This window comes from Phodopus roborovskii, unplaced genomic scaffold (assembly GCF_943737965.1).
Source record: "Phodopus roborovskii unplaced genomic scaffold, PHOROB, whole genome shotgun sequence".
NCBI lineage: Eukaryota > Metazoa > Chordata > Mammalia > Rodentia > Cricetidae > Phodopus > Phodopus roborovskii.
Window position 1 is genome coordinate 16,850,956 of NW_026126434.1, and position 27,532 is coordinate 16,878,487.

At 43.3% G+C, this 27,532-nt stretch overlaps 1 protein-coding gene across 5 annotated transcripts in view; it reads left to right on the forward strand.

The window, feature by feature from the left end:
* Positions 1 to 27,532, forward strand: part of Ank3 (ankyrin 3) — a 300,411-nt gene that overhangs the window by 184,766 nt on the left and 88,113 nt on the right. For all 5 annotated transcript variants that reach the window (XM_051186874.1, XM_051186873.1, XM_051186875.1 and 2 more), the window contains 3 exons: positions 4,719 to 4,791; positions 4,959 to 5,021; positions 26,834 to 26,957. In XM_051186874.1, coding sequence (XP_051042831.1) covers positions 4,719 to 4,791; positions 4,959 to 5,021; positions 26,834 to 26,957 — 260 coding nt within the window. The remainder of the gene's footprint in view (positions 1 to 4,718; positions 4,792 to 4,958; positions 5,022 to 26,833; positions 26,958 to 27,532) is intronic.

Genomic DNA, 27,532 nt, shown 5'->3' on the forward strand with positions numbered 1-27,532 from the left:
GAGCAGTGTAGCAAAACCCTCATTTCTGATATTAACAAACTCTGAAACACTTAAATATGTATTTTTAAAAGTTGCACATGTAGCTGAAGAGATGGCTCAGAGCAGAGGAGATGCCTAGCACTGTGCCTAAGACAGTGCTCAGCAGCCGGTAGCACCCACTCCAGGGGATCCAGTATCCCCTTCTGGCCTCATTGGTTATTGCAATCAAATATACTCAGACACATAAGAAAGATAGTTATACAGCACATAAATAACTAATAAAATATACTTTAGGAAAAATAGTTATGTAGGTGGATAAAGAGTTTTTATTTCATAGTCTATAAAATATGTTTGTTTTTTAAATCATTGGCATTGTAAAGACTGAACTTTTTATGTAAGCTCTTTAAATATTATTTTTGCAAAAATAATGTTTTCTTAAAGTTATGGGTAGATAAAAATTGGTTTTATCATTCTTAATCTTTTTTTTTTTTGAATACCTATTGGGGTTTTCATAGGGAAACCAATATTTTCCTTAAATTTTAAACTATCAGATAACCAACCATATTGAATTCAACACACTTAAATTTTTTTTTAATTACATTTCACTGTGTGGTTGAGAGGACACACATGCCATGACATATGTGTGGAAATCAGAGAATAACTTATGAGAATCAGTTCTCTCTTCTTACCATGTAGATTCTGGGGATAAAACTAGGGTCATCCCTCAGGCTTGGTGGCAAGTGTCTTTCCACACTGACACACTGAGCTATCTTCCCCAGCCCTACACACACACACACAAACACACACACACACACACACACACGCACGCACGCACGCACGCACACACACACACATGCATGCACTCACACACATGCACACACACAAAACAACCAACTTCATAAATAATTTTAACCCTGCCTAATGCCTTTGAACTAGACTTGGCAACTTTTGGATTAAGAACTAACAGTCAGGACAGTGGAACTTGGGGTTATTGTCGTCATTTCCCATTTAGCACCTCCTTGTCTGAAGGAAGACATGGCTGCTGTGAATAAGTTATTTCATATGGGAAGAGCTTTATATAGAAAACTGTAGGCTAAGGCTGTCTGCAGCTACCTGCAGGCTGAGTTATTTGGCAGTTTGCAAGTTTTCAAAAACTATAAAATAAATTGCTGAGTAGAAGAGAGAAAGTGTATGGTTTACAAGACAGAACATGCCTACTAACCAGGTTCTATTTCTGTCATTGTCATAGAGTTTAGGGCAGAAAATGCTTTCAATGGGTCATACAGCTTTTAAAATCTAAAATCTGTTATTGAGTTCCTTTGGATGTCTTTGTTAGTGTGTGTTTTGTTTTGAGACAGGGTCATGCTATGTGAACCAGGTTGGCATCAAACACACAGAGATTATCCTACTTCTGACCCCAGAGTACAGGCATTCATTACCATGCCTGACTACTATTAAATTCTTAGAGGAAGGATAAGCAAATATCAATCAGTGCCCTCCTCTGGCCTCCATAGCCATTTGTATGTGTGCATGCATGTGCGTGAGTGTGTATGTACATGCACCCCCCCCTCCACACAGACAGATGAATACACACAGGCACATAAATAAAATATATTTAAAAAGTGAAACACTAAAAGCATTAAGATACACTAGAGGCAGGCTGACTTAATTAGCAAAGCTTGGACAAGGCTCTGAGTTGGGTTCTCAGTACACACAGCAGCTCCCAATTTGGAGTTACAGCAATGAGAACCCAATACTGCATCTTCCAGAAAGGACCAAGCTCCAACCAGAGTCCATGGCAGTGGAGCCATTTCATGTATATGTTGTTACTAAGCTTGGGTGGTGGCTTTCTTCAAGGGGATAAGATAATCCATGCTAAGAGCAAGGTTCAGACTGCCAGGAAGAGAATATGACCTCCCCAGATACGAATATGACCTCCCCAGATACCATAAGTGCTCATGGTGGCCAGCAAAGAAGCCAGGCCTAAGGAATTATTCCAGCCTTCTGGCACAAACTCAGACCCTACCTCCTCAGCCCTGCTTTAGCACTTGTGTATAAATTCCTTAGACAAGAGTGATGTGGATTCAGGTTGGTATCTGTAATCTTAAAATAATTAACACAGCTGAGCCCCGCCATACTCACCATCTTGCTCTAGCAAGTTACTGAGACCACAGCAGCCACTGTTTCAATTAGCAGGCTCTTCCGCATGGAGACAGTGTGTGATGTGGCAATCCTGACAAAGTTAGCAAATAAATGCCTTCATTGTCACAACAGCACGAGGAACCAAATGCCAGGCGTCTGAAGGGATGATTCTCCCTTTAATAGCATTAAAGTTGTATTTTACTTGATTATATTGTTTGAAATACTGTTTCTGCAGAAGCCACAATCGAAGAATGTCTAGCAGCCAGCCGTCAGTTGCTAACACCATTCTCTGTATAAAGGAGCAAGGACTCCCGGGAGAAATAGCTAGCTGGAGGACTAGAGAAGGATTGCTCAAAAGCAAGTGTGATTGGCTTGCTTTCTGCTGCTGTGGGAAAATGCTTAGCAGAAGCTGCTTTGGGAGCAGGGCCAGTAATCTAAGCTTAGGTTATTCTATAGACAGACTACAGTCTGTCTCTGAGCAAAGCCAGGACAGGGAGTTACAGCAGGAACCCAGAGGCAGGAAATGAAACCTAGGCAGCAGAGGAACACTGCCTACAGGCTCACTCCCCCATGGCTTGCTCAGGTACCAGTTTTGTACAACCCAGCACCACCTGCCAGGAGTGGCACCATGTGCAGTGGGCTGGGCCCTCCCACATCAATTGTCAGTCAAGAGTTCCCTACACACAGACCTACCTACATGCCAAGCTGATAGAGCTAATTCTCCAGTTGAGAGTTCCCTCTTAACAGATGACTCTAATTTGTGTCAAGTTGGAAAAAAAAAAAAAAAAAAAAAAAAAAAAACAGCACAGCAAGGAATTACACTGTCATCATTAGCAAAGTTAAACAAAATATGAGAATAAAATGATATGGGGGGTGGTTCACACAGAAATCAATAGGAAGACTTCATGATGACCAGGGCAGGGACACTTTGACCAAAATAACATAAATAAAACAATAGCAGAACATAGTTTAAAGCGTGAAGCAAACATATCTGAGCCCGTATTGGTGTAAGCGAACGACACAATGTGTGGGAAGGAATGTGCAGGTACCTGAGGGAAAAGAATTACAAGAAGTCCAGGGCATTCCATTCATTGTCAGGATACTGGCCTCAAGGCCTTATTCAATCCTGAGAAATGTGGCTGAGAAATACCCATTGGCAAAGGATTAGAAATAACTTAGGAAAATCCTTCACCCTCAAGGAAGCATCAAACATAATTATCTACAGCCTAAAGATGGGCCGAACATAGTGATCTCCATCCAAAACACAAACAAACAAGAACAGTATACAAGCAAAGGAGAACAGAGTAAGTTCACAGAGGAAAACTCTTGACAAATACCGCCTCAGCCTGAAGATCAAAGGTCACATTTGGTATGATGTAGGATGATGAGGAAAAGTGTGCGTCACCTCTGTAGCCTTCCCTCTCTAGATTAATCACAAAAGAAAACAAACATACAAACAAGTGAGACAAATGCCTATTTAAAAAACTGACTGATACAGTTCAAGAAAGTTGAGAATGATAACAGTCAAGAAAAACCCAGAGAGCCATTTGCAGCTGCATCGAATGTGTGCAGTGTGGGAATGAAATCAAGGAGATGCCAGTGTGACACAAACTCTGATGATGGTGTATCAACATGGGTTTGCTATGATAGATGTACCATACTAACATATGACTTTATAATGAGGGACTTAGTATGGAGTATCTAGGGATTTTTCTGTATAATTTCAGAGACTATAAAACTAACTGGAAGTTTATTTTAAAGAAGTGACCGATTTCAGTAGTATATACTGAGAGAGGCACAAGAATGTTTTATTTCCACATAACAATTCAGCATAGAAGTGTAATTTACCAAAAATTATCATTTAGAAACTGAATTGAAGCCTAGCGGTCATGGTGCACATTCCCTTAACCATTGAGCCATCCCCCCCCAGCCCCTGCTTTCAGTGTTTTGACTTACAAGATACTGCTTCTGTCTTCTGCACAGACACAGATTATAAAGCTAGGAAGCAAGAGTCAGGAAGGCACTCGTCCTGCAACTTGATGTTATTGATGAAGTTTCTTGGAAGCTAAAATGATCCTGCAAATGTGTTGCCTCTAAAATGTTTTTAATGCACAGTTATAAAATATGCATAACTTACATAACATTAGTATTCTGCTGTATCCTGTCCATGGAATGGGCACGTAGTGGGGAATACAAAGGAAGCATGAGGCTTGGCAGGAAGGATAATAACAAATTCCTTGCTGTCATTTTTGGCCATCTTCTTCCATGACCCTGAGTGGGATGTGATATTTGGTTCTTCTGGCATGGACAAGCACAGCAATGCTTTTTTCTCTTCCTCTGAAAAAAGCCTTATTAGCGACCACAATCTCTATCTGCTATGTTTTGTCCTGGGAAGACTTCCACCTTGTACTCCTCTGAGGAGCATTCTGAGGACGCCCATACTGCTCAAGGGAGAAGGCATGTTGTGTATAAAGCCTCCTAGGTTCTCTACCCTGAAGTCCCACAGGCTACAAATCAAGTCAGAAAGAAGTGACTAAGTCTCCTTGGAATTGCAAAGTCCATTCATACTGAAGCAGCTGCTTTTTGTTGTTTCCTAGACCATCATCGAGAAGCACAAAATGAATGTTCCGGAAACGATGAATGAAGTTCTTGATATGTCAGACGATGAAGGTACGACAGTGTCTTGGGGTGGTTTGTCATGGTGATAAGTGACCAGATAACTGTTGTTTCCAGAAGGAAGACCTTTACCGACATGTTTTGGGGAATGTTTAAATGTTGTGTTGTAGTATTGGGAATGAGTATTTTCATGCATTTCTGTTGTCACTTAAATCATGCAGTTCGTAAAGCCAACGCCCCCGAAAAGCTCAGTGATGGGGAATATATCTCAGATGTTGAAGAAGGTATTTATACCTCTAAACTGTGATGAGACTTAACTCTCCCTTTCTTCAGCTTTCATATCTAAGCTCTCAACAGTAACACTTCCTCAAGTTACTAACTTCTCATGGAATTTTGAGAATTTATTTTGGGGTGAGCTCATTTCCCACCTTTAAGTAGAAAAAAAAATGTCACTATCAGGGTTCTTCTCTGTTGTTTCTATCAAGCAGAAAATGCATAGTTTTATTGTTTGCATTTTTCCCTTTGGCGGAAGAGGCATCCTTACAGGTCAAAGACCAAATGCCTGGTCTGCAGAGTACCCTGGTGAGATCAGCTTTGGACTTGGGGATAAGGGTGAAAATTCAACCAAATAAAACTACTTTTAAACTCTAGACATTCAATAACAGCCTGATAAGGAGGTTGGTATATATTAAGGCTGTATTTCATGTGCTCAGTAAAACTACTCACTTTCTGCTTTACTTAAAAGAATAATACTCTTGTCCATGTCATTCACTTATATATATATGTGTGTGTGTGTGTATATGTGTGTGTGTATATATATATATATACACACACACACACACATATATGTAAATATGACATGTTTGAAAGGTCTGTTGGAAAAGTACGTTGTATAAGTGAATTCATATTTTAAGGATGGCAAATTTTGGATTTTCACTTAAATAATGAAATATTTACTGTATTGAGTGTGTATTTATTATTATTATTATTATAAATTTGAGAAAGGATCTCACTATATAGCCTTGGCTGTCTTGGAACTCTCTATATAATCCAGACTGGCCTTGAACTCAAAGAGATCAACCTGCCTCTTCCTCCCTAGCACTGGGACTAAAGGCATGAGCCACCATTCCCCTGACTTTTTATTCTCCTTGAGTCAGTTTATCCTCCAAAATGAGTCTCTTCCTTATTGCTCCTGCCCCTGCCCCCTTACACAGTACTTTTTCTCTCTTGTGTCAGTCTTAGCAAGATTTTAATTCAGACTCACTGGGAGCACAAACGTGGGAAAACCTACCTGATGCAAAGTGGCTGTGTGATAGCCTGTTGCTGCTTAGAGGGACACACAGAGAAGCTGGTGTGGGACGATGCACTCCCAGGAACTGCAGCTGTGAAGTTGTAGCAAGACTCTTGATTGTCGATGGTTATTGGTTTTAATACTTCTTTTTCATAGGCTTTTCCATTAGTTCTAGGTCTATCTCTCTTATCTCCCACTGGATTTTGGTCATATCCTCGTGAGAGGACTTGTGTCTCCCTGTCACATGCTATTACAGCATATTTCCTTGTCACATTTCAGAGGAATTTCTCGTGTGCACGGTTTTTGTTTGTTTTGTTTTGTTTTTAAAGAAGTGATGTGTGCTTCCTTGTGTGTACACAAACAAACCAGGTTAAATTAGCATGAAATAGAATATTACAGTCATTATCAGCAATGTTCCTGCTCATTTAACAAAATATCCAAGGTTACCACCCTGATGAGAGGCCAAGTTTGAATGGACTGTGTAAGACTTGTGTTTATGATGTGGGTCAGTTATCAGATAATTCCAAAACAAGAGAAAATTGAATCTTTAAATTTGAATTTAATTCACTTAATGAAGTAGAAATGGCAATCATTTACTTTATATTTGCAAACTTGAAAATCAGAGTGGCTTATAATTCTCATTTGTGTCTTTCGCCGATTCTTTTTTTCCCTCTCTGATTGTGTTCATGGGTTGTCAGAGTCATTTGGCTTTTGAATTTATAATGTCATAGAATTAGATGGGGGGAGGCTGAAGGTCAGTCTACTTGAATAACTCTGTTTTGCTAGAACATTCTTTGCCCAGATGTCGCAAATTGCTTGATCCTGCTTGAATAATCTTTTAAAGTCCCCCACCTCCTTGAACTCCCTTTTGCTTCTAGCTGGTGATTCTGGCTCTGATCCATTTGGGCCAAGATGATGAGTATTCAAGTTCCACTGATTATCTAGAATAAAATCTACTCTCCCGTGTCACAAATACTCAAGTATTTGAAATATTTTAAAAACTATACTCACTGATTATGTTGTGTTGTGTGTGTGTGTGTGTGGGGTGACTGCACACATGTCATAGAGTGTGCAGAGGTCAGAGGGCTATTGTCAGTCAGCTCTGCCCTTCCACATCATAGGACCTGGCAGACCAAACTCAGGCTTCAGGTTTCACACTTGCTGAGGTGTTTTCCTCTTTGTTTCCCACTTCAGCGTGTCACGGTCACTCCCCCTTACTGCTCCCACACTCAACACGGCCTTTCTCCTGTGTCCGTCTGAACTCATATATGTCTGCCATGAATTCAGATGTTAACGTCTGATCAAGACACAGCCACATAGTAAAGCAGGGTGATTGCTTTCTCCCTGGAAGATATTGAGAATGTGTCACTGAGCCAGGCATAGGGGTGTGCATCTTTATTCCAACACTTGGGAGGCAGAGGAGTTTAAGGCCAGCCTGGTCTACAACAAGAGTTCTAGGATAGCCAGGACTGTTACACAGAAAAAGAAGATGTGTCTCTGATGAGTCAGCTGTTAGCTGGGTATAGTGCACATGCCTTTAACCCCTGGGAGTTTGAGGCTAGCCTGGTCCATATAGTGAGTTTCAGAGTTCCAGGCTAGCCAAGACACACAGTAGACCCTGTTTCAAAATAAAAAGCAAACAAAGGACAAATCAGCTGTGTGTGTGTGGTTAGCATCTAAATTGATTTATATAAATATACTTTTAGCCAGGCTGTGGTGGTGCACACCTTTAATCCCAGCACTTGGAGGCAGAGAGAGAGAGAGAAAGGTGAACCTCTGAGTTTAAGGCCAGACTGGTCTACAGAGTCCAGTTCTAGGACGGTCAGAGCTACACAGAGAAACCCTGCCTTGAAAACCCAAAAAAAGAAATAAATAAATAGATAAATAAGTATTACTTTTTGGTGATGGTCCCTAAATTTTTGTAACTTGAACTCTGCCAACCATCACTTTCCCAATCAAGTATGTATATTCTTCTTTATTATATAAACTAGCATTTCTGTATTATGAGAAACTGTCCTAAAACAAATTGATATGAATTTTTCATTTTAAAATAATCCTCTCCAACTTGAATGATAATTTTGACTTCTAACTCACTTTCCTGATAGTCTCTCCGGTCCTTTAATTGTCTCTATAGTTGGATTTGGGTCTGCAAGTTTGAGTGAGTTCTGAGCCCGTGGAAAGTGTTCATTTCTGTGAACCCAAAGGCCTGTGAATGGATCAGTGAACCAGAATTGCGAGAGCCAGACACATACGTGCTGTAGTATTGGAGGTAGGAGGCCCCAGAGTTAAAGCTGCATAGTGACTGAGGGCTAAGCAGGCCTAGACTGCAGGACACCCTATATGAAGAGAGAAGGGGAGTAGGGAAGGGGAGGGGAGGGAGGAAATGACTATGACAGCCCAGGCTGGGCTGCTGAGAGTACTCAGCACATCTATAAGCAGCATGTATGGGCAGCTCATGTCAAGAAAGAAAAGGATGAGTTTGTAACATGGGAAATAGTATAAACACTAATTTAGCAAAGAATAGCTATTAAGGGATTCATGCCCGGAAGTCTCTCCTTTCCCTTTCTTTACCATTTTCTACTTTGCTTCTCCCTTCTCTTCCTTTTGGTCTCCTTTGAGAAATTAATTCTAGGTGTAAGACATGTCTGTTTAATGTTCAGTTAATTCCTGAAGAAAGAAAGAAGGGAGAAAAGAAGTCAAGACAGGACTGTCACTTGATGTCCCAGGAGGACGATGGAGCAGAGATACAGAGAACAGAGACTGAGGCAGGAGCAGAACTATAGCTAATCAGGAGCCAGAGAAGCCTTTTCTAGAGCAGGGAGACCCTGGGGCATGAGCACTGCAGAGGGCTAAGGGGGCAGTGGACATTGCAGTAGTCTCCTGAATTCTACACCCCTCCCCAACATCCATTGCATACACAGAACTTTCATGTGTATACAAATCATTACCTTATTCTACTGCTGCTGCTCAGATTCTTACATTTTACAAATGAGTCTGTAATTGAAAGGAACGATATGAGGGAAGAGACCAGAGGAAGAGAAAAAAGGAACGTGGGAGGGGGAAGGAAGCAAAAGGGAATGGCAGGGAAGGAGAAAGAGATGGGGTGGGTTAGGGGGAAGGGGAAAAAAAGCTGACATCAAGATCAAGGTCCAAGGTGTGTTCTAGTTTGGGTGGAGGTGGAGTGGTCATGGGGGATGGTGTGGGGTTGGGGTAGAGCTCATAGTAGTTCTGGCTCAGCTTGGGCCTTACTTGTAAATTCCTATAATATGTATATTTTTATAAATCGAAAAACAAAGTGCAAATGTTACTTTAGCTTGCGGAATTCTAGTGGGTTGGAACAGAATGACATTTAAAGAATAATAGAGGGCACACAATGGGAAATAGAATTGAGCCATGCAAAACAGAAACCAGACAGCAGAGTGCAGAGAAACTGATCCAGGTCAGGAAGGCATAGCCTTGTAAAGAAAAATGACCTAATCTGAAGTCTCTTACATTTTGAGTGAGTCAGCTGGGTGATAGTGGAACACACCTTCAATCCCAGCATTTGGGAGGCAGAGTCAGGTGGATCTCTGTGAATTTGAGGTCAGCCTTGTCTACAGAGAAAGTTCTAGGACAGCCTCCAAAGCTACAGAAAAACAGTGTCTCAAAAACCCAAAAATAAAATAAAAATTTATATAGAGGTATGTATGTGAGAGAGACAGAGAGAGACACAGACAGAGACACAGACAGAGACAGAGACACAGACAGAGACACAGACAGAGACACAGACAGAGACAGACAGAGACAGACAGACATAGACAGAGAGAGACAGACATAGAGAGAGACAGACATAGACAGAGAGACAGACATAGACAGAGAGAGACAGAGACACAGAGAGAGACAGAGACACAGAGAGACACAGAGACACAGAGAGACACAGAGACACAGAGAGACACAGAGAGAGACGCAGAGAGAGAGAGAGGCAGAGAGAGGACAACTTTCGTAAGTCAGATCTTTTCTTCCATGTGTCTCTATCAGGCATTGAACTCCAGTTCTTGGGCTTGACAACAAGCACCTTTACCCACTGAGCCATATCTCTGGCCCTCAGAGCAGGGAAGTTTTGTAAACTTACCCAAGTAGTCTCAGTCAGGAAAGAGTAACTATAATTTGACTTGGTATAATCCAAAATTAAGGGGCATTCGTTGGAAGGGAAAGTCTGGGGAGTGTGAAGCTGGCTCTCAGCAGCCTACAAGGAATGGTCATGCTTGCCTAATCTTCTGGAAATTGTAATGAAGATACAGAGCTATCATGTGAGTGGCTTTCTGAGCCTGGGAGGATGCCATGGAGATTAGCTAGCTGCAGGGAAGCAAGGGGGTGGTAGTTATGATGTCACTGTTGATAGGACCAGCAGGAACTGTTCCTACCCAGAGTTTAGGCATTTTAGGATACCTAATGGGTGGTGTCACTCAACCTTTTTCCTGGGGTTCTCTGCTTACCTTCCAAAGAGACACTTCATTAGCTGTTTGCATCTCCAGGAGATGAGCTCAAAATGGTAACTTTGAAATGCTAGAAGGAAAGTACCGTTTCTGTGGCTATGATAAAAAAAAAAAAAAAAAAAAAAAAAACAACAACAACAAAAAAAAAACACTCTGACCAAGGCAACTTAAAGGGGAGAGGGTTTACTTTAGCTGGCAGTTCCAGGTTCCAAGTCATCAGGAGCCTGAGGCAGCTGGCCCATTACTGCACAAGTCAGAGGAACAAAGCAATACAGACACACACACACACACAAACACACACAGGTCAGCTCTTCTCCATTCTTTTAAAGATTTAGTTTTATTTTATGTGTACTTATGTGATTTTGTGTGTGTGTGTGTGTGTGTGTGTGTGTGTGTGTGTGTGTGTGTGTTCAGAAGAGAGCTTTGCTTCCCTGGAGATGGTGTTACAGAAGGTTACAGAAGATGGTAGGCTGCCGACTGTGGGTGCTGGGAACCAAAGCTGGGCCCTATAAAAGCAGCCTTAAGGTCTTGAGTCATCTCTCCAGCCCCAGAACCCTATCTTAAAATTAGACTTGTCAATTGATTTTTACCTATAATATATGTTCTTCCAACTCGGTACATTCCCACTTAGACCTGCACTGATAATGAATCCATCACACCCTTACTGTACCCACCCCCAGAAGAGCATCTCTTATACCCTTCTCCACCTACCAAATAGCCCACCACCCATGAGGAAGCTTGTGAGTTGCATGTTGTCTCTCTCTTCTCAACATATCAAATCCACTGGGAACTCATATCAGCTTTATTTCTGCATCCTTGCTGCCTCTCCAGTCTGTCTTCTCCTGTCTATTGTCACCATCGCACAAGCATCTCTCTGGTGGGATCCAGCAGGGTCTCTTCTCTAGCTGTCCATTTGCATTTTTATGCCTTAGACTCAACTGTTTGCCCAGCTTCTAGAGAAGTTTTTACAGTTCAACAGGCACATCATTTATTCCATTCCCCTGGCCCCTGGCAATGCTCATAATGACCTTTGCCCTGATTCCTGTTGGCTAATTGGGGTTTATTCATTTTCATGCTTGTGTAATACTCCACAAAATACTTACAATCACCATAATTAAATTCTCTGCTTTCCTGTTGATGGCAATGTGTATTCTTTCCAGCTTGAAGAAACTTTCTGCAAAGTGTGTCTCCATAGGTTTAGACTGTGTGGCCTCAGCTGTGGAGTTATAGGTTATACAAAGGTAGTGGAATTCACAAACAAAACAAAAACCAATAGGTGGCAATATGCTAGTATTGTAAAATTACATAATGAGATAATAATAAGTCAAGGAAATGCTGAATGCAGAAATACCCACTTACACAGCTATAATCCTGGCACTCAAAAGACAGGGGCAGGAGGACCCTGAGTTCCTAGCCAGCCTAGGCTACTTAGCACAGCCCTGTCTCAAAAATAAAGGCCAAAATGACAGAAAAAGAAACAACAAAGGGAAAGGCTACTATAAAGCAGATGGTCTCTGTGACAAGAGAGGATGGGCCGAGATAGGTGAGGGGTAGGGGATAAGGGAGGGGAGAGTGGAGAGTTAATAATCTATTTCTTCACTTGGTAGTTTTATTTTACAACAGTGGGATGATGTGCGCTTTTGTATCTCATGGATCCACCTGTACAGCAGCGCATGTCATGATAGAAGTAGCTGCTGCTTCCTCACAATACAAACACATCTCCCAAAATAATGCAGACACAAACAGATAACACAAGCTTCCCAGCATGGCCCTGTGCTTGGGCTCATCTCAGTCTCCAAACAAGGTCTACAGAGGCGTCTCTTTACTTGCCTTCCATCAGGTTGTGTTTTTTGAGTTTCGTGGTCCTTATTGCCTGTTATCAGTCATCTGTTTCTGAGGCCTGGTAGAGTTGTTCTGTAAATGATCGGTAATAAATATTTTCAGAGTTCAGCTGTCTGTCACCTCCATGCACACAAACAGCCACACACTTAGCCCGGACACCCAGGCGTGGCTGTGTGGCTGAAAGTATTTATAGAAATGGGCAAGAGGCTTGATTTCACCCATAGCCTGTAATTTTATAACATGTGATTCATTTTGTTTTTCTCTCAAACTGGACAGCTTGCTCTACAGGAGTAGACCTGTGCTGGCTGCTGTTGCTGTCTGAGGACCCTGTCACAGCTACCCTTGTTTGTGATTAAAGGCATCTATCTCCTCCTGGCTTAGCCTCACATAACCGTGTCACAGCCCCTGACTGCCAGGCTCCAATCAAGGAATCCTTTGATTAAAAGCACACACAAGTCTGGCTGGTATCCAAATCCTTCGTACTCAGCCTCTAACGTGGCTTTGGTGTGGTCATAGAGCTAGAAACCCCCGAGTACATGGATCATTTAGGTTTTCCATGTGAGTGCAAGTGAAGAAGGGTTTAGGCTAAAATTTGCAAGTAGTAAAACCTCTTTGAGTGTCAGCTACTGACTCTGTTATGTTTAATTCTCTCAACGCAACTTCAGGGTGTAATTCTTATTATTATTATTCTCCCAAGTTATATTTACTCACAGTTTAGAGCCTGCACCTAAAAGGTTACAAGTTCTAATTTATCTTAAGCATCACATTCAGAAGGTGAATGGTATTTCTGTGGATTCATACCATCCAGAAAGCAGGTCTCTTAGTTGAGACTTGATGCTCAGTGAGGCATCATAGGAGAAGAGATCACGGGGTTGGCAAGGAAATTCTAGCCATTACTTAACAGCCTCCGAAGGACCTTGAAAAGCTTGTTGAAGAATGGATAAAATTTGGACAAACAGGCTGTGGGGGGGAGGGTAAAGGGGGAGGAATAGGACACAGGTATTCCAAGTCCCCAAATTACTTTCAACCTTGCTGAGAGCCCAGCAGACAGAAGTGGCAGCAGGATGGTAATGCCAGCTACTGCCTAGATGACGTCCTCAGGACAGGGCACTTACTACTGACTTAGAAGAGGAAGAATCCTGGGGTGTGGTCAGAGATGGAGGAAAGAATCTAAAGAGAGCAGGTTCTAGTAGAAGCCCTTGAGAAACTTTTCTCTGGAAGCACAAATCAGATGAGCCCAAGTCATGGGAAGCTAGTTCCATGGCAACCACACCCAGCCATGATGTTGAGGGGAGAGACATAGAACTGAGCATAGAGCTGTGATATAGAAGAGGAAAGTCATACAGTGTGTTCTCACTGTGAAGTGAGTTAGAATGAGGTGCTAGAGCCACTGTCTAATAGACCGCCCAAAGCTACATGCATGTGTGCACTCCAGACAGTTCATTATTGACCCAAATAAACTGGAACTTTGGAGACATCTTTTTTTCTTCATCCATTTTTTTTTCCTGTCACTGCCTTTCCACCCAAGCATCCTGATGATCTGAGCAACAGCAGGTCCTAAGCTGCCCACTCTTAGCCTCTCCCAATGTTAGCATCCTTACTACAGAGACATTAGACAGTGAACACAAGCAATAATGTGAATGAATGGCCAGGAACAGGTGGAGTGGTGAACATCTGAGAGCAAGGAGTGGTAAGAGAAGCCAGAGTGAGATGCTGCTAATAGAGGGGGCATTGACTTCCTTCCCTGGGTTAGGTTTAGGTAAGAATGAGGAGAGGCCTCACATGGTGTGGCCTTGCATGGATACACCTTGGCAAAATATGCTAGAAACCAACCAACAAGATGAATGATTTCATCTGGTTTAGTAGGGACAAGAAGAGATAACAGGTTTTTGCCACCCAGTGGCAGGGTTCCAATAGATTCCAAGGCACCCAGATAATGAGGAGCCAAGGTGAAAGAGGGCTGGAGTGAGTTTGACATGGAATGAATGGCTAAGAAAGAACACACAAACAAGTTTGGAGCAAGGAGCAATAGCTCACTTAAAGATACCCAGAAGCTACATAAAACAAACACAGACAAAAAACAAACTGTATGTATGGATGTAATGGTGTTATTCTTGAAATCTCATTGTGTAGGCAAGGACAAGGTAGAGCCTTGGTGCTTTCTGGGAGGCCAATCTAGCCAAATCAGTAAGTTTTGGGGCAGTGAGAGACCTTCATCCAAAAAGGAACAAAATGGTGGATGGCATGTGAGGAATGATACTGGCACCTGTCCTCTGGCTTGCATGCACGTCTTCACACGTACAGGTACTTGTACTCTTGAACATAAACACACACACAAGCCTAACTATCTGGCATGATTCTGCTACATAAAATTCAGCGAGTAGCAGCGAGCATGCTAGTCCTGACTTCCCAGTCGGCAGCTCATTCATTGTGCAATCATCTTTACCAGTGGCATAGGTTTGACAGAATTGGAATGGGGAAGTGACCTCACACTCTCTTCTGTTTGTCTTTCATCTCCAGCTTAGGCATTTATGCCCAAATCAGTGTGACATCTAGTCCTTAGTGATGTAACCAAGGGAAATTTCTACATCAAGGTTAAGCGTTGAAACCATGAGAAAAATGACAGGGTCTGCCTCAGCTTTCTCAATCTCTCTGTAGGAGGAACACTGAATCCCTTTTCCCTTCTAGGATGGGTTTGTTTATTAACCAGAGCAAGATCACAGGGACATTATCACTGCTGCCCTGGAGAGCTTCCAGAGCTGAGTCACTCTCTCTAAGGCCTGGATTAAGGAGCAGTGAACGGCTACAATTTTTTTTCTTCCTTTTAAAGAAACATGAACACCTTTAATCCCAGTACTTGGGAGGCAGAGGAAGGCGGATCTCTATGAGTTCTAGGCCAGGCTGGTCTGCAGAGTGTGTGCCAGGACAGGCTCCAAAGCTACACAGAGAAACCCTGTCTTGAAAAACAAAACAAAACCACATCCATCCCACCTACAAGGAACAGAAATCATACAGGCAAAGAACTGAGTTGACTTCGTACTATTAAAAAACAAAACAAAACATCACCTATATAGAATCATTTGTTCCATGAGGCAATGGCAATTTATTGTTTCAGTGGGGTGTGAACTTGGCCAGTGTAACCCCATTCTTCCTCTTTGGACACCTGCATAGCCAGAATTTTAAGCCAAGATCTAAGGAAAAGTAGAGGGCAATAGATGGTCTTCCCTCCAAGGGTCCATGAATCCTGATGATGACACAGTCCGGGCTTCTGTTAAGCCCACCACTCATTCAGCCAATCATTGTTCCCAGTTTTGAGATGGACAGTGAAAAAGTACTATGTTCTACTGCTTAGTGTATGCTTTCCATGGCCAACTCTGGCTGCCAAGAGATGATGGAAGCCAATGGTTCAAGGAACATCCCTGCCATTTGCTCACCTGTAGTAGAAGGGACAGGTAGAGGAACAGAGGGAGGCAGACACATTCAGGCTCCCCATCCTCAGCTTCTAGCTGTGCTTCTGACCTTTGTCACAGAGTCCTCAGATAGTGTGTTTGATGGCATTGCCTTTCAGAAGGGCCTGGAACACACAGACACCTCTTAAAGCAGGAAGTACAAACTCCACCCACCTCCCTTCACTGCCTGTCCTCTCTCTCCTCTCTGAATGCAGTAATCTTGCATGAGTGAACATGAGTTCTAACCTCAAACTGAAGAACAAAAAGAAGATGAAGCTGGAGTCTAAGGAACTTCTCATTTGCTGTCACATAGCTACAATGGCATTGGATGCATCTGAGTCGTTTTCCTGTCTCCCCACCCTATTCTCTCTCTCTCTCTCTCTCTCTCTCTCTCTCTCTCTCTCTCTCTCTCTCTCTCTCTCTGTGTGTGTGTGTGTGTGTGTGTGTGTGTGTGTGTGTGTGTGTGTGTGTGTTTGGGTTTTGTTTGCTTGTCTTGTTTTGCAACAAGATCTTACTTTGGTTGGTTGGTCTGGAACTTTGTAAACCAGGCTGATGTTGAACTCACAGAGATCTGCCTACCTTCACCTTTGAGTGCTGGGATTAAGGTGTGTGCCACAACACCAGGCTTCCTTCCTACTCTTAACTTTCTTGTTTATTAATAATGAAAGTAACAGAATAAAGGGAAGCATCACATGAGCATATATTGTCTAAGCAATAAATTAATTACTCATTTAAGTATTCACACAGGGTTTTATCTAGCCCAGCCCAATCTTTTTTTTTTTTTTAAGATAGATTTTTTTTTTTTTACTGTATATGAGTGTTTTTCCAGCACGTATATCGGTGCATATGCATGCCTGGTGCCCAGGACCAGAAAGGACCATTGGATCCCCTGGTACTGGAGTTACAGATGGTTGCCAGCTGCCATGTGGATGCTAGGAATCAAACCCAGGCCCTCTGGAAGAAAAGCAGCCAGTGTTCTTAATTGCAGGCCATCTCTCTACCCACCTCCCCCACACCCCCTCCCCATCCAGGCCAGTGTTGAACTCACTATGCAGTTAAGGATGACTTGGAACTTCCGATCCTCCTGGCTTCACCTACTGAGTTCCACAATTACAGCCTTGTGCTATGACACTCAGTTTCCTTGGTGCATGGGGGTGGAGGATGGCCCTCAGGGCTTCATGCATACTGAGGAAGTAGCTTGACTACTGAGCTGCATCCTGAGCCCAGGCTGAAATGCCTGCTCTAAAGGTTAGATGAGATCATACATCCTTTAGTCAAGGCTTGATTTGATGAAAAATAGCTTTAAAATTATCTATAGTTTATGCCTCTTATTTAAATCTCCAACAAAAAGCATACAGTTGATCTTATTTCTTGTTCCTTTTTTTAAAAACCATCTGTCTATGTGTGTATGTGTGTGTGTGTGTATGCATGCATGTATGTATGCATGAACATGCATGCACATATGTATGCGCAAGTGTAGATATCAGAGGACAACTTGCAGAAGTCAGTTCGTTCTTCCCACCACATGGGTCTGTGACATGGAACTCAGGTTGTCAGGCTTGGTGGCAAGTACCATTGCCCATTGAGCCCTTGACCAATACATCTTATGTCTAAGAGTCTACTAATGTCTCAAGCAGTTTCTGTGAAGACAGAAATGAGTGAAAGAACACACTGGCACTGGGTAACTTCCCAACACATGGTAGCTCCGCCTCCTGTCAGATAGCCTCAGTAGCATCCATCCTGCTTTTGCATGAAGGTTAGAATTGGTCCAGAAGAACAGGACAGGTGAGGGTGGCTGTGGAACTGTGCGTTTTCAGTTTAAAAGGAGAAAGTGTCTCAACAGAGTAACTGCATTTGCATGCACCATGGATGGGTGTTGCTTGCTGGCAATATTTTCCTTAAAACCTAATTCCAGGGACCCTAAACTATGCCTCAACCGGTCTTTTCCTGTCCAGTTGCCTGTGGCTTCCATCAAGCTTGCAGCCCAAGGTCCTCAGGACATTCCTATACTTACCCTTCTGTGCTGGTCTCTCTAGACAGGAGTATCCAACGCCTTACTCTCACCCTCCTCATGGCCTCTTCATGCACCCACCCTCTATTTAACCATGGAAATCCTCTCAGTGAAATGTGACACTTCCTTTGAGAATCTGTGGGCAATTTGCAGTTCTCTTGTTCACTTTCTGTCACTGTAGTATGGTGTTAAGGACTGGATAACTGTATATACCAGCACAGACTCTGTCCCTGCCATGAGAGTCTTAGGAAGTAAGCTAATGTATTTATATGTCATCCAAAAAAAGGGAAAGGGATGGGGATGGAGAGATGGTTCCATGGTTTAGAATGTTTTCTGCTCTTCCAGAGGACACCATGACCATGGCAACTGTTATAAAGGAAATCATTTCATTGTGGTAGTTCACTTATAGTTCAGAGGTTTGGTCCATTATTGTTATGGTGGGAAGCAAGGCAGCATGCAGGCAGTCATGGTGCTGGAGAAGGAGCTGAGAGTTCTTATAGCAGGAAGTGGACTGAGTATCAAACTGAGTGAAGCTTGAACAAAGGAGACTTCAAAGTCCACCCCCACACTGACACACTTCCTCCACCAAGGCCACACCTACTCCAGCAAAGTCACACCTCCTAATAGTACCGCTCCCTTTGGGGGCCATTTGCTTTTAAACCACCACAGGACCTGAACTCAGTTTCCACCACTCACATCTTATGGCTCACACCCACCTGTTCACCAACTCCAAGGGATCCAGCACCCTCTTTTGGATCCCAAAGATGCCCTCACACATGTGACATACATGTAGAGTGACATACACACAAATAAAAATAAGTCTTTTATTAAAAAGGGGTAGGGGATTAAATGAGGCAAACATGATTAAAGTGTGTTCAGTCTGTCAGGTAGGCAACACTAAACAGCTGAAGTGTGATATTGGTACCATGATCCACATGGAACTTGACTATTGGAGACAATAGTTGGCTCTGCCACCTTGATATTCAGTGTGTGTCACAGACCAGCAACATCGTAGCCAGTCCAAAGAGCTGGTGAAACTTGGTGTCTAAATAGTAAGAAAGACTGCACTTGAGTGAATGCTGTTTCCCATGTTAGTTTGTATATGATTCTAGAATTCCCATCTCTGAAAGAGACCTCATTTGGCATAGTTAACAGGCCTGGCAAATGGCTGTATTCACTGGTAAAATGCCTTAAGCTTAAGGGTTCACAAATGGAATTCTGGGCCTGCAACATCAGAGTCACTTGGGGATTTGCAGGCAATATAGACTTTCAAAGCCCCCTTGATGCCACCTGCTTCCAAAGTAGCATGTGGATGTGTGTCACATCCTTCCTGAATTGTCCTTTCTCTGTGTGTCCCATTTCTTACAGAAGCAAGTGAGGGAGGAAGCTTCCTCTCCATATTTGCTAGGTGTCCATTGGTACACATGTCCACCCTGATGCTGCCTTGCTGGCTTGTGTATGTCATGTATGTGTTTGTGGTAGATGCAACTCGTGACCTATATGATTGACCTGCCTTCCTGTGTTGTTTTGTTTTGTTGATTTTATTCATTTTTTTTGAATAGGTGATAAATGCACATGGTTCAAAATTCCCAAAGTACAGGCGTTTATGGTGAAAAGTAAGTCTCCCTCTTCACTCTGAAACTGTAGTCCCTTCTTTCAGAGGTTATAAATGATCTGCCAATCATTCCAGACATTTATTGAGCACCCACACTGTGCTGGGCAGTGTTCTGGGAAGTACTGAAGGAACCCCACAGACACTCACTGTCTTCTTAGAGCTTGGCTCATTACCACTATCAGCAGTACTTACTCAGTGGACTTTGAGTTTCCTCAGCACACTGCAGTAGCCAGAATAAGGGTTCCACGACCCAATCTGTAGCCTTTGCTATCCCATATTAGTCAAATCCTTAGTGGTCTTGGATGACTTACCCCATTGTTGCAAACTGGTTACCTTGATCCTGAAGTAGAGATAGTAGGTGGGGAGAATTAAATGAGATAATATACAAAGCACTAAACACAGAGTCCAGAACACAGTAAATGCTCAATAAATAAAAATATTGATTCTAGTGATTCAATTGTATGCTCTCTTGGCCTTGATAAGGAAAGAAGAAAAAGAAAGAAAGAGAGAGAGAAAGAGAGAGAAAGCACATTTTTAAAGCCTTACAGTCAACTGAAGCTATCTAAGGTTGACTAGGAAGTGTCCGTGTATACAGTAGTCAGCTCCTGGCTAATCAGTGGGCTGTGCAAATTGCACCCCTCTTGATTTCTCATTTGGCTACTTTCCATCTCATGTCATTCAGAGGCTTGGGGCTATTATTTACTTGGAGGGTTTTTGTGCTGTTTCACCTTTTAATGTTACAAAGTGCATCCTTTTGGGGAGGGGAATGCATTCTGCAACTAGCAAGACAAGAAGTAAACCCTTCTGAGCAAAGTATCTAACTATAGCTGGGCTTAGCTATTTTGAGTGAGTTTCCCCAGGACTTGGGTTTCTAAGCAGCTAGAAAAAGAACTCTGAGTCCCTAGAAAGAAGAGGCCAAGCCCAGGGCAAGAAAATTCATTCTCACATTAGACCACATTCTGCAGTGTAGATAGGGCCACTGAAGTTAGGCTAAGCGTGGACCACAGACTGGAAACCCAAGGAGATAAGGATGCACCTTCTTGTTCCTCTACAGCCCTGAGCATCGCTTAACACATTTGCTTTCTTTCTCTCCTTGTTTCTGAAGCTCTTCTTTCTTATTTTCCAGGTAGACAAACTCTGTGTATGGTCCTCTGTAGCATGAGGAATCTATTCTCCATTCAGGGAGTAGAGGTTGGGGGTGGGGGCTATCTGGGAATCAAATGAAATGCCACCAGTGGTAGACTACCAACAGAAACATATCAATAGTAAGAACAATGGCACCCAAATATCAAAACTTAGAAAGGCATAAACTCAGTAGTATAGGATGGAAGCTTGCCTGATGGAATTGGCCATATCATTTGTTTGAGGTCTTTGCCTATTCTCATCCTGAGATATAGGGCTAAGGAGCTGGCCAGGGACACCTTGGGCAAGCAGCATGTGACCTCTGGACCTTGCTTCTTGCTTCCATTTTGTTTGCCTATTACAGAATAAACTACCTATCTCTACACTCAGTGTCTTAATGACCAATCTCAATCATTCTGTGGGTTTGCCAGCTTTCATGAGATGGCATCAGAAAGCAGCCTGAAACAGGAGTCACATGACCAGGTGTGCTAGGCTGTGTCATTCAAAGTCTGGTTCTTCAGCTTGGATATCTAGAACAGCAGCAAGATGGCAAGTGCTGGCTCCCTCTCTTCCTATCTGTCTCCTCTGTCTCTCCCTCTCCACCACACCCACTCCTTCTTTGTCTTTCTCTTTTTTCTCTTCCGTTCTCTGTCCCTCTTCTCTCTCTCTCTCCCTTCCTCTCTCTCTCTCACTCTCTCTCTCCATCCCATAACCTCTGCCTTTCTATACATAATCCTCAAGCTTCCTTATGCTATGATGGTTTGGTGTTAATCATAGTTCCTACATCATATTGGCCAGGGACAGGCAAGCATTTCCAAGAGGCTCACTGCGAACTTGCAGGGTTTCTTCATCTAAAACCTGAACATCTCAGAAAAATCACTTTCCCTGGACTTTGCTATTCAAAACTCTTGGACAGAGGGCAGCAGAGTTCACTGAAGGTTGGATAAGAAGGTTAACTGGAGAGACAAACAACCTCCCTGCCAAAACATAGTCAAGAATATTTAACACAGTACCTGGCTATCAATCCTATCTACCCACCAATATCAAGATATTGATCAAGTGTGATCCCATGCACTTTGCATTTCTTGGGAAGTGGAAACTTAGAGCCCTTGGTGTTTTATTCATATTTACAATGTCAGAAATATTTAGTCATATAACATGTAAATATTGCTGGGCAGTGGTGGCACATGCTTTTACTTCCAGCACTTGGAAAACAGAGGCAGGCAAATCAATGTGAGTTCAATGCCAGCCTGGTCTATAGAGCATGTTTCAGGACAGGCTTCAAAACTACACAATGAAACCCTGCCTCAAAAAAACAAAACAAAACAAACAAACAAAAACCAAAAACCAAAAAACCCAACCATATAAATATATAAATATTTAACTAAGAGTATGATCTATTACCTCTTGTAGCTTACAAATACTTGAATCTGTTGGTAAGCTGCTGTTGCTATCCAGTTTTGTTTTATCATAAAGAACACTTGGGTCAGTCACATCATTTAACACAGCCCACGTCATCCTAACCTCAATATAACGGTGCATTGTTCTAGATGACTATTATAGAATGTCTTGCATGGAAAGGTAGGAGGATCCATTTTGTTGTTACTGTTTAATCATTTATTCCATGTGACGCACATGGCATGTCTGCTGAGCCTGTTGATTTTTGCCTTGACAAGTGTCAATAGTAGCAATTTAAATGGTGATTCTGTACGCTTGTGGGCACAGATATCTGGAACCTGGGACACAACTATTTCCAACTGAATGACCCAACAGGTTCAGAGCTCACTTTAATCTAAACTTGGAGTTAACTTTCCAGGAAGTTGTAACAAAGTCCAAGGGTAGAGTCACCTTTTGTAAAGGTTCAAACTATGACTCAGAGCAGTTGAATGACATCATAAAGACTCTGTTCCTAAAAGCTAGAGCTCGAATCTACACCCAGAACACCTACCATGCAAACCAAATTAGAATAATAGTTTTATTTTGATTTATAAGTTCCCCATTTCAAAAGAAATGTTTGCGTTGTGCTAAATTGTGAGGACACATACACTGTCATGCAGGTCATCATTTTTGTTTGTTTTTGTTCAAGACAGGTTTTCATTGTGTAACCCTGGAGGCTGTCCGGGGCTAGCTCTGTAAACAAGGCTGGCCTCAAACTCACAGGACTGGTCCCTGCCTCTGCCTCTGCCTCCTGAGTGCTGGGATTAAAGGTGTGAGCCACCACTGCTGGGCAGGTCATCATAGTTTGATTCATCTTTGACTAGTATCCACAGCTCCCACCCGCTTCCTACCTGGGGATTCTCAGGGTTTCATGGTATCCATTGTGAAAATCTAAGGACCTGCTTTTACAAACTGTGCTTGCCCTTCATCAAACTTAATCCCAGAATACCAAATCACTATAACAAGCAGATTCAAAAATTAAAAACACAACCAGTCTCTTCATTCAGTACCAGTCATCAATTCCAAAACTACCTATGGGACACCTGGAATATGCAATCCATTCCAAGAGATCTCACAAGGCCATGTGGGTTCTAGGCCCAGCACACCCTGGAGAGGAATGCCCCTCTCAGATGTTAAGCAGAAAGTGGTGGTGGTGATGGGGGGGATTTAGTCATGTGGGAAAGAACAGATATCCTGAATAGGCTCTGGAGTCCCAGAGTTTAGGAATCTGCAGAGACTGACGTAACTCCCTCATGGGTGGGCAGGGTAGTATGGAAGGGTAGCTGAGTGCACTTAGCTGAGGGTGGGGGAGGGGGCCCACTCCACATGCCAGGCCTTGAGGGAAGCAAGCTTGAGTAAAAGGCTTTACTAAGCAGATTGGATTGTGGTTTCCATATGAAAACAAAACAATAGAAAACCAAGCTTAAGCAGGGTGGTGGTATACAGGAGGCAGAGGCAGGCAGATCTCTATGAATTCAAGGCCAGTCTGATCTACAGAGCGAGTTCTGGGACAGCCAGGGCTGTTAAACAGAGAAACTGTCTTGAAAAACCAAAGAGGAGGAGGAGGAGAAAGGAGGAGGGGGAAAACCTAGCATACAGACGTCTCTCTTTCTGAAGCCTGGCCTCCCCTCCTGCTTTCAGGGTGTGGACACTACAAATGGCTTCCCTTCTGCTCTTGTAGGTAGCATTTTGATTGCAGCCAGACTGAGCAGATTGGAACAGGCCATCTTAACTTTGATGAAGTCATATCATCGGCTCATTCATGACCCTGAGAGAGCTTTGTTTCTCATCCCACCCCCACCAGATTCGAATCTCTCTATAATTAGGGAACATGCATAGATGGGGGGGAGGGCTCATGAGATCCACCCCTAACTGAGGAACTATTGACCATAGATAACAGCTGGTGGAGGGAGAGTCCCTCTTCTCTGGGGGTGTAGCCACAGATATATTGCATACCCTTGTAGTTATGGGCAGCCCTGATTGGACTCTGTGGGTTTGAAAAAAAAAAACACACAAAATGTGATGGGGACTGGGAGGTGTTGGAATAGGGAATAGGTGGTGGGTGTGATCATATTGCTTTATACACACATATAAGATTCTTTAAAAAAAAAAAAAACCTTACATAAATAGACATGTGTGGTACAGTTGACTTAGGTTTCACCTAGACTAAGTACCCGGCTATTTTGGGGTGTATGTTAGGGGGTGCAATTGAAACGGCCTCTGGGTTTACCCCAGTGGAAGCTGCAGAGATCTGGCTATCTTCTCCCCACTGCCCACATTAACAGGCTGCTTCCCCTAGGAGACACCCCACATTTCAGAGTGGAGATATCTTCAGAGGAAGGTGGCAGGGTCACCTCTTGGGCCCAGTCTTCTCTTCCTGGCTGCATAGACTTCTCTAGCCACTATCACCCCGATCTCCTGGGATCCCCTCAGGAGTGAGAACCAGTCAATAGAGAACCTCTGAACTTATCCAAGAATTGCAAGAACCTTGCCCCGACTCCCACAGAAGGCTAGTGGCTCCCTCAGCCTGTATCTTTGCCCCACAGCAGCCCCTTTTCTTTTCAGTTCTTTCTGGGGGTGCTGCCCGGTTGATCTGTGATCTGTGCAGTCCCTGGGAACTCTGGTGTCACAGCTGCTTCCCTGGCCCCACAGTTTCCCAACCTCCACCCAAAGGGCAGGCCCTCCCTTCCTCCCTGCCCTCCTTCCACCTGACAGGGACCATAAATAACAGAGGCTCCCGTGTTCCCAGCTGAGAACAAAGTTGAAAGTTTGCCTGCAGCTCCCAGCCACTCCTGCTCCGGCCCATTCTTTGTTTTCTTCCAGTGTTTATTTTTCCTCTACCTGGCTTGACTGTTTCTTCATTTATATTTGAGGAAAGCCGTCTCCCAGGCTCCCAGGCTCACAGCCTCTTGCAAGGGTCCCAGTCATTCCGGCCGGCATTGGTATCAAGTTACTGGAAAGTCTACACCCAGGCAGTCCTCATATTTACATACAAATAACTCCTGGGCTTGCATTTATGTCACTATTGGGCCCGGCAAGAGGCTTGCCAGAGCGTTCTTAATCCAATCAGAAGGCGCTTTGAAAGGATGTCTGCGGAGTGATCAGAAGGATGTTCGTCGCTATTAAGTATTGCTACATGAAATTTTTTGAATGTTTCTGTCGGAGTTTTTTTTTTTTTTTTTTTTTAAATCGTCCGAGTCTAAAAAGTGAGGAAAGATGTAAGGTTGCTCAGTCGCCTTCGAGGAGACAGAGGTGCTGAGGCCCCGGTGAAGACAGATCTGACCAGGGAAGGGTTTGTTCAGGCTGTGTGGATCGGGGCTGGTGTGGACCGCTCACTCTCGACTTCTGCTTACTCCTGGAAGCCTCAGGAAAGTCCTCAACCCAGCGTGGTGGAAATGGCTTTGCCACACAGTAAGAGCTTTCTTTTAATTCCCGCGTGGCGCGTGCTGGTTTTGTTTCTGACAGAGAAATATTGCAAATATTCCTCTGCGAATACTTAAAGTGTATGACATTGAGTAGCAGCAGAAAGGCGATCTGTTTAGTTTTCACATTTGGGAAAAAAAAAATTCAGTAGTTGCCAGTGTGTTTCAAGACCTGATTGGTTGTTAAAACGTTGAGCTTCTGTGGTTGAAATGAATGGATATTGTAAGCAGTACCGAGTGCTGCTGTGAGTCACTTACCTTGGAGAAAACCTAGCTGATACCCATTTGGAATCTCTTTGGGCCAGCCAGCTTGTATCTAGAAAGGGAAGAAAAGTAATTTTAGAAAGAGACGGGGTTTTATAGAGGGAACTTTCTGCCGCCTGTGCTATACTTTGGGAGGGATGGGAAACATCCCAGAGGGCAAAAAAATGATCGAAAAACCTGCCCTGTTGCTCTTGGAATGTGGTTTTCCGCGTGAGCTCACTAGGCTTACAGAGCTTGTAAGAGCAGTTTGCATGCATTAACTCTTTGCGCGGGTAGTCAGAGCGCCATTCCTAGGGTGCCCCTTCCTGGGTCCAGGAGCCAGAACCTAAACTCTGTAGAAGGCAGAGTTGCTTTGCAAGGAGACTGCAAATGATGGAAACAGCTGACTCCTTAATCTGATGGGTTTAGAAACAGTCAAAACTAATGTGCACCAAGGTGTCCCAGGCAAGCAGTTATAGCTTCCACCATGAACTCACAAAACTCAAAGTAGATACACACGCCCCCCCCCCCAAACCAAAATTCTGAGAGGAAACTGGTTTCAACAAGAACAACAACAAAAATCTCTTTCCTGGGCAGGTGAGATAACTCAGGTGGTAAAAAGTGCTTGCCAAGCCTGGCTGAGTTTGCTCCTCGGAACCCACATAGTGGAAGGAAAGAACTCACTGCCACAGGTGGTCCTCTGAACTCCACAGGTGCACTGTGGCGTGTGTACACCAATACACAAGTATATAAATCAATCACCAAATAGAGCCATTTCTTTCTCATTTTTTAAGGACAATATTAGAGACATGGGTCTTTTTTACAAGCTGTGTCCATTCAAACAAGCCGCTCTCATCATGGGTGGTATGAGGGAAACTCACCTGGTAGATGAGCTCTATCTCTGTAACTAACTGAACCTGGGGCAGGGGGGCAGGGGGGCAGGGAAGTGTCAGGGGTCATGCTTACCACTGATAATTAACACTAGCAGGCTTTGCTCCTTCAGTTATCCCCTGCAATGGTGAACTAACCCCTTCCTCCTCTGTTTCTTTCTGGATGACATTAAAAACAAACAAAAATAAACCTACAGGGGCACCAGGGAAGGTGATGAGATAATGAGGGCAGTTTTCTCCATAATTGCTATGTAGTCAAGAGGGAGGGGTTCTGACTGTGACTTGCTCTCCGTCTGCAGGTGAAGATGCCATCACAGGGGACACTGACAAGTATCTGGGGCCACAGGACCTTAAGGAACTGGGTGATGACTCCCTGCCAGTGGAAGGCTATGTGGGTTTCAGTCTTGGAGCCCGTTCTGCCAGGTACTTTGTTATTGCTATCCCCCTACCTCCTGCAGAGTTCACTTGCAACAACCATGATCTGTCATGAGCCAGCATCATTCCCATCTCCATCATGATTCGAGAACATGCCCTTTGGATGCAATGTGAATTTCGTGCAATGTTCTTGATGCATACATATATGCTCTGCTATGTCCTTGTCGTTTGCTGTGCATAGTCTCATGTGACAGAGCACATCGATTGTTTGTTTTTTCCTCCTTGCTCTTTGCAGTCGGATTCCAGCATGCTACCAGATGAGCTCCCTGATAAATGGGAAAACCAGTCTAGGTGTCATGTTTCAAAAGTAGTTTGCTCCATACTGGAAGAAACTTAGAGTTACAGATACGTAATTGTGTATGGATTATTTGCTATAATTAGTGAAAAAATGATTCATGTTTGATTGGCAGCACCCTTGATGATAAAAAACAAACTATTAAAACTGTCTGCATGCATCGGCAGTTGAGGTTTTGCCATTAGTGTGTTGGTCAAGGGGCCTGTTAGGAGTGTAACAGTGACTTATCAAGACAGCTATGGGGCTAATTCAGTCCTTACAGCTGAAG